This window comes from Nerophis ophidion, linkage group LG03 (genome assembly GCF_033978795.1).
Source record: "Nerophis ophidion isolate RoL-2023_Sa linkage group LG03, RoL_Noph_v1.0, whole genome shotgun sequence".
NCBI lineage: Eukaryota > Metazoa > Chordata > Actinopteri > Syngnathiformes > Syngnathidae > Nerophis > Nerophis ophidion.
Genome location: NC_084613.1, coordinates 88,824,077 through 88,831,576, shown reverse-complemented (window position 1 = coordinate 88,831,576; position 7,500 = coordinate 88,824,077). Strand labels below are relative to the sequence as shown.

The 7,500-nt window shown below is 39.4% G+C and overlaps 1 protein-coding gene across 3 annotated transcripts in view; it reads left to right on the top strand.

Moving 5' to 3' along the window:
- The window catches only part of pld1a (phospholipase D1a), a 110,902-nt gene that overhangs the window by 59,140 nt on the left and 44,262 nt on the right, over nt 1-7,500 (top strand). For all 3 annotated transcript variants that reach the window (XM_061896350.1, XM_061896351.1, XM_061896349.1), the window contains 6 exons: nt 1-140; nt 2,480-2,629; nt 3,444-3,527; nt 3,585-3,666; nt 7,232-7,342; nt 7,402-7,500. The exon at nt 1-140 is cut by the window's left edge and continues 13 nt beyond it; the exon at nt 7,402-7,500 is cut by the window's right edge and continues 87 nt beyond it. In XM_061896350.1, coding sequence (XP_061752334.1) covers nt 1-140; nt 2,480-2,629; nt 3,444-3,527; nt 3,585-3,666; nt 7,232-7,342; nt 7,402-7,500 — 666 coding nt within the window. The remainder of the gene's footprint in view (nt 141-2,479; nt 2,630-3,443; nt 3,528-3,584; nt 3,667-7,231; nt 7,343-7,401) is intronic.

Below are 7,500 nucleotides of genomic sequence, written 5' to 3'. Positions count from 1 at the left end.
AAGGACTCCTTCCTGCTCTACATGAAGCCCGACTCGGGCGCCATCTCCTTCGTCCTGCTGCTGGATAAAGAGTTCAGCATCAGGATGGATTCCAAAGACACCGAGACCAAACACGGAGTCAGGATTGACAGTTTGTCCAGGTGAGGTGTGGGCGCAGGGGTACCTAATGCTGTGGCCCGTGTAGTGTACCAGTCTTTAGAATAGAATAGAGTTTTATTGTCATTATTGCAGTGAACAGGTTCAAAGAACAACAAAATTGGAGCAGCTCCTCCTAAGGTGCATATACAATATAATAATATAGATAATAAAAAAAAGATAGAGATGAGAGATGTATACATGTATATGTACATGTATATGTATATATATCCACACAGATGCATATATGCATGCATATGAATATATAAACACACATACATATAACATTATTGCACATTGTAGTCCGAAAAAATAGAAAACAATTTAAACATGAGACATGAGGACATGATGGACATATTGTGCTCACTCAGTTCCTGTTTAGTGCTTCTATGGCTCTTGGGTAAAAGCTGTTTTTTAGTCTATTGGTGCTCGCTTTTAGCACCTGTCTGCCTTTATTTGAACTACAATCCTACACATATACAGTCCAGGCCAAAAGTTAGGACACACCTTCTCCTCATTCAATGTGTTTTCATGACTATTCACATTGTAGATTGTCTCTGAAGGCATCACAACTCTGAATGAACATGTGGACTTATGTACTGATAACTGGAAACATGTTTCATATTCTAGTTTCTTCAAAATAGCCGCCTTTTGCTCTGATGACTGCTTTGCACACTCTTGGCATTCTCTTCATGAGCTTCAAGAGGAAGTCACCTGAAAGGGCTCCCATGTCACAGGTGTGATAGTTGTGATGCCTTCAGTGACAATCTACAATGTAAATAGTGGTGAAAATGAAGAAAACGCATTGAAATGAGAAGGTGTGACCAAACTTTGGCCTGGACTGTAGGTTGACTTTTAGTCATTCAAATTAATGTAGTTATAGCCAGACATTAATCAAAATTGAAATTAGTTTAGTTTTAATTGTATTTTAATCTTTTAAATGGGCGTAGTTTCAGTCTTATTTTAATCATTTAAATTGATCTATTTTTAGTCATATATTAATCATATGAATTTATTTTTTTTATCATATTTTAATCATTTAAATTGATTTAATGTTCAGCATATTTAAATCGTTTTAATTGATTTAATTTGAGTCATATTTCAATTATTTAAATTGATTTAGTTTTAGTCATATTTTAATCATTTAAATTAATTTAGTTTGGGTCATATTTTAATCACATAAATTGATTTAGTGTTCGGCATATTTAAATCATTTTAATTGATTTAGTCTGAGTCACATTTTAATCATATAAATTAAGTTTTAGTCATGTTTATTCATTTTAATTGATTTAGTTTTAATCATATAGTGATGTACATTAATTTACTTTTAACCATAATTTAATTATATCAATGAATTTAGTTTTGCTGCCATAAATGGATTTAGTTGTAGTCCTATAGTGGCTTTATTGTAGTCCTCCAAATGGATGAGTTGTAGTCCTATAGTGGCTTTATTGTAGTCCACCAAATGGATGAGTTGTAGTCCTATAGTGGATGTATTGTAGTCCTATAGTGGATGTATGAGTTGTAGTCCTGTGAATGTATGAGTTGTAGTCCTGTGAATGTATGAGTTGTAGTCCTGTGAATGTATGAGTTGTAGTCCTGTGAATGTATGAGTTGTAGTCCTGTAAATGTATGAGTTGTAGTCCTGTGAATGTATGAGTTGTAGTCCTGTGAATGTATGAGTTGTAGTCCTGTGAATGTATGAGTTGTAGTCCTATGAATGTATGAGTTGTAGTCCTGTGAATGTATGAGTTGTAGTCCTGTGAATGTATGAGTTGTAGTCCTGTGAATGTATGAGTTGTAGTCCTGTGAATGTATGAGTTGTAGTCCTGTGAATGTATGAGTTGTAGTCCTGTGAATGTATGAGTTGTAGTCCTGTGAATGTATGAGTTGTAGTCCTATAGTGGATGTATTGTAGTCCTGTGAATGTATGAGTTGTAGTCCTGTGAATGTATGAGTTGTAGTCCTGTGAATGTAAGAGTTGTAGTCCTGTGAATGTATGAGTTGTAGTCCTGTGAATGTAAGAGTTGTAGTCCTGTGAATGTATGAGTTGTAGTCCTGTGAATGTATGAGTTGTAGTCCTGTGAATGTATGAGTTGTAGTCCTGTGAATGTAAGAGTTGTAGTCCTGTGAATGTATGAGTTGTAGTCCTGTGAATGTATGAGTTGTAGTCCTATAGTGGATGTATGAGTTGTAGTCCTGTGAATGTATGAGTTGTAGTCCTGTGAATGTATGAGTTGTAGTCCTGTGAATGTATGAGTTGTAGTCCTGTGAATGTATGAGTTGTAGTCCTGTGAATGAGTTGCAGTGCAGGCTGCTGATGGAGTGGATGTTGTGTGTGCAGGACGTTGGTGTTCAAGTGCAGCAGCTACAGACACGCCCGCTGGTGGGGTCAAAGCATCGAGAGCTTGGTGAGGAACTACGGCAAGGCCTTCCTCCAAGATCACCGCTTTGGCTCCTTTGCACAGGAGCAGGAAAACATTCTGGCCAAATGGTGAGAGGAGCAAAATAGTCTGTTTGTTACCCCAATATAAGATTGAATTCTTGTGTAGGAAAAAACCTCAAAGAAATATTGGCGGTCTCACTCATGACGTATTCAGGAGTCATCTATTGTCCATTAAGGACAACACCTTCCACCCACTAGACTCACACCTGGTGGAGACAATGAGCACATTCAGCAGAAGGCTCAAACTCCCAAAATGCAACACGGAAGCACACAGGAAGTCCTTCATATTGACAGCCATCAGACTCTATGATGCATAAATGTTCCTTCTTGACTGTACTTGAATGTAGAATAGACTGTATTTATGTTATTCACATGTGAATAATGCTGTATAATAGACTGCATTTATGTTATTCACATGTAAATAATGCTGTATAATAGACTGTATTTATGTTATTCACATGTGAATAATGCTGTATAATAGACTGTATTTATGTTATTCACATGTGAATAATGCTGTATGATAGACTGTATTTATGTTATTCACATGTGAATAATGCTGTATAATAGACTGTTTATATTATTCACATGTGAATAATGCTGTATAATAGACTGTATTTATGTTATTCACATGTGAATAATGCTGTATAATAGACTGTATTTATGTTATTCACATGTAAATAATGCTGTATAATAGACTGTATTTATGTTATTCACATGTAAATAATGCTGTACAATAGACTGTATTTATGTTATTCACATGTAAAAAATACCCAAGTGTTTATTGTCTATTGTGAGCAAAGTGTGGTGCTGAATTTCCCCCTGGGATCAATAAAGTACTCTCTAATCCATTCTAACTCTGCAGGTACGTGAATGGAAAAACCTACATGGAGGACGTGGCCAACGCCTTGGAGGAGGCCAGGGAGGAGATCTTCATCACAGACTGGTGGTGAGTGTTGGCATTGCTTCACACCGCTTCTCATCTCACCAGTCATGTGTCCTTCAGGCTGAGTCCTGAGATCTTCCTGAAGAGACCCGTGGTGGAGGGGAACCACTGGAGACTGGACTGCACACTCAAGCGCAAAGCTGTGAGTCACGACAAATAAAAGACCCTATTTTTTCTGGACCATCAAGCACACCGGATTCAAAGGCGCACTATACTTTTTCTAAATGTAAAAGACTTCCTTGTGCTCCACATGACATGTGATGGTGCTTCTTTGCTCAAAATGCTTCATAGATGATGTTTTACACATCATCTATGAAGCCGCTTTCAGGATCCACCATTTTGTGGGCGGTCTTATTTACCTGCCTCACCTTCGGCAGCGTCTTCTCCCCGTCATCTTTGTTGTAGAAGTGGCAAAAGATGGCGCTAACTGTTTGTTTGTTGTAGAAGTGGCAAAAGATGGCGCTAACTGTTTGTTTGTTGTAGAAGTGGCAATAGATGGCGCTAACTGTTTGTTTGTTGTAGAAGTGGCAAAAGATGGCGCTAACTGTTTGTTTGTTGTAGAAGTGGCAAAAGATGGCGCTAACTGTTTGTTTGTTGTAGAAGTGGCAAAATATGGCGCTAACTGTTTGTTTGTTGTAGAAGTGGCAAAAGATGGCGCTAACTCTTTTAATGACATTCAGACTTGACTTTAATTAATAAGAGAGCAGCATCTCCTCATCCGGAAATGTGTCCCGTGAAAAAAGTACCTCGGGTGAATAATGCTAACTCACTACACCGGTATGTTTTAGTGCTTTCATGGCTAGTTTGCTGACAGATATAAGTTAGAACTTTACACTACTTTATATTAGAAATAGCAACAGTGGAGGATGAATGTCACATAACAAACAGATCGAGTAAAAGAAGAAGCTTATGACGACGGTGTCGCTATGGACTATAATGGCGGACGCACGCTCATTTTATGCACATCAACAGGCACCAAAATGTAAGAAAAGTTGTTTTTGCATAATATTGGGAAACAAAACGCCAGGTAATATGTCTGTTAGGTGCCATTTTACGGTCCGTATACTCACACCATAGTATTACGACAATCCATCAAGCGGTGTGGCTTCACAGCTTACCAAAGCCGTACTAAAAACATTTTGACAGAATTTTGAGCACGAAAAAAAAAAATTTTTTATACTATATTATTTATTTATGTATTTATTTATCATTTGTTTTTAAAACAGTTCCAAAAAAGTGGGACCCCAGAAATTTACTGTGGATTTCAACACTAGATGGAGTATTGGTGCATGCAAAACAGCAGCAGGTGGCTGCGGCCTGCGGGCCGCTTCTAATACTAATCACATATCTTCCCGGGGGCCATCCGTCCATTTACTACCGCTTATTCCTTTTGGGGTCGCAGGGGCGCTGGTGCCTATCTCAGCTACAATGGGGCGGGAGGCAGCGTACACCCTGGACAAGTCGCCACCTCATCGCAGGGACCAGAGGTGTCCAAACATTTTCCAGCGAAAAATTGAAGGATGCGAGGGCCACTTTTATACATTTTTGTATATGAAAAATACTTCAACCAAAACAATGTAGGTGAACACTTTAAAAACACTTCTACATCTCAGCTTTGTGTTCTACATAACAAAGCAATATCATCATTCATCATTGTTTTAATAATTATTTTATTTGGATTTATGTTAAATATGCTCTAAAGCAGTGGTTCTCAACCTTTTTTCAGTGATGTACCCCCTGTCAACATGTTTTTAATTCAAGTACCCCCTAATCACAGCAAAGCATTTTGGGTTGAAAAAAAGCGATAAAGAAGTAAAATACAGCACTATGTCATCACTTTCTGATTTATTAAATTGTATAACAGTGCAAAATATTGCTCATTTGTAGTGGTCTTTCTTCAACTATTTGGGAAAAAGATATAAAAATAACTAAAAACGTGTTGAAAAATAAACAATTGATTCAATGATAAAGATTTCTAATCATCAACTTAAAGTGTCCTCTTTGGGGATTGTAATAGAGATCCATCTGGATTCATCAACTTACTTCTAAACATTTCTTCACAAAAAGAAATCTTTAACATCAATATTTATGGAACATGTCCACAAAAAATCTAGCTGTCAACACTGAATATTGCATTGTTGCATTTCTTTTCACACTTTATGAACTTACATTCATATTTTGTTGAAGTATTATTCAATAAATATATTTATAAAGGATTTCTAAATTGTTGCTATTTTTAGAATATTTAAAAAAATAAATGGGTTGTACTTGTGTAGCACTTTTCTACCTTCAAGGTGCTCAAAGTGCTTTGACACTACTTCCTCATTCACACATTCACACCCCAGTGGTACACAGACCCCCATTTCAAAAGTAAGCTGGTATTTACTAGTATTGCTGTTATATTGTCAACTTAAACACTTTTGAGGGCTTCAATAGTCTCAAAAACATATCATGTCCAACAAGAGATGTCCACATGTGAGGGGGCGTGGCCTGTGGACCTGCAGCGAGGCAGGGTGTGTCGGGGCCGGCCCCGACATCGGCGACAAGTGTGTAGATGGCCCACCTGGGCACCTTTATCTGATCACTCCATAAAAGGGCAGCGGCCAGGAAGGGAGAAGTTGGAGAAGTTGGAGTAGTCGATGGTGAAGAGAAAACTTGAGCACGAGTGAGAGCGGATGGCTGAAAAGCAACCAGAAGAGCGAGACCGTCACGAGAGGCGATTGCTGAAAAGCAGAGCAATAAGTTTATTGCAAAGTAAACCAAATAACAAAACCGTCAAGCCTGTCATGTGTGGTCCAAAGAACCGGGAGGTGCAAGACCTCCACGGGACACTTTTTCTTCAGGACACGACCCACGGATATCATGAAAGACCTCATGCAGGAAGACGCTCTGGTTGTCCACCATTTTTGGTTTTCAGGTCCCATTTTTGGGGGATATTTTATAGTTTTTTGTTCTAATTTGGGAGCTTGTTAGTTTGTCTACAGGGCCAATAAAAATTGGGCTGCGGGGCCGCACTTTGGACACCCCTGCCATAGATTCTTCATTCGCGGGCCTGGTCTTGGACACACAGGCAGTAGAGTGTTGGAGGTCCTCAAATGTGTTTTCGTGGCAATTCCTACTTTGACCACCGTGTCAGTCGAGAGTGGCGCTTTTCATCATTTTCAGCAAACTACATTGCAAAATGATTGAACCCCTCTTCCTCTCATTATTACAAAATAATCCCAAAAATTAGGTCATTTAAAAAACTGGTGTGGGAGTCCGGCTTGAAGGACCAAGAAGATGTCAGGTTCAAACCCTGATGACTTCTATTAAACAGGACAGGAAGCAAAGAATCAAACAGAGACAGAATTCAATTTGGCTCAGTGAGGAGAAACGTGTACATCCGTGTCATCACGCTCTGCTTAAAGATTGCACGCCGCCCTCCTTTTATTTGGACCTTCCCTGACCACATGGCAGCAGCTGCTTCCAAAGGGGCGGGGGTCATAAACAGCCATCGCCTTTGATTACAAAACAGTGTCAAAAAAATAGTTGTTGTAAAATACTTCAAAAAGGGTTCGTAAAAGAGTTTAAAAAAAAAAAGCGTGCCTGGAGGGGAGTTGAATTTGACGTCCTTTGTGTTCTTTGATGTTTGTAGCTCGTCTTCTCCTTGTGGAATAAATGAAGTGTTGTTGTAATATTTGCTGATGCCAGCGTTTGTGTGCTCGCAGCAACAAGGAGTGCGCGTGTTTGTCATGTTGTACAAAGAGGTGGAGTTGGCGCTGGGCATCAACTCGGGCTACACCAAGAGGACCCTCATGCACCTGCACCCCCACATCAAGGTAAGCTGCAGGTGTGCCTAATCGTGGGTCCCCCATGTACTCTGCATGCACGTTGTCAGGTGATGCGCCATCCAGACCACGTGTCCTCCTCCGTCTACCTGTGGGCGCACCACGAGAAGATAGTCGTCGTCGACCAGTCGGTGGCCTTTGTGGGCGGG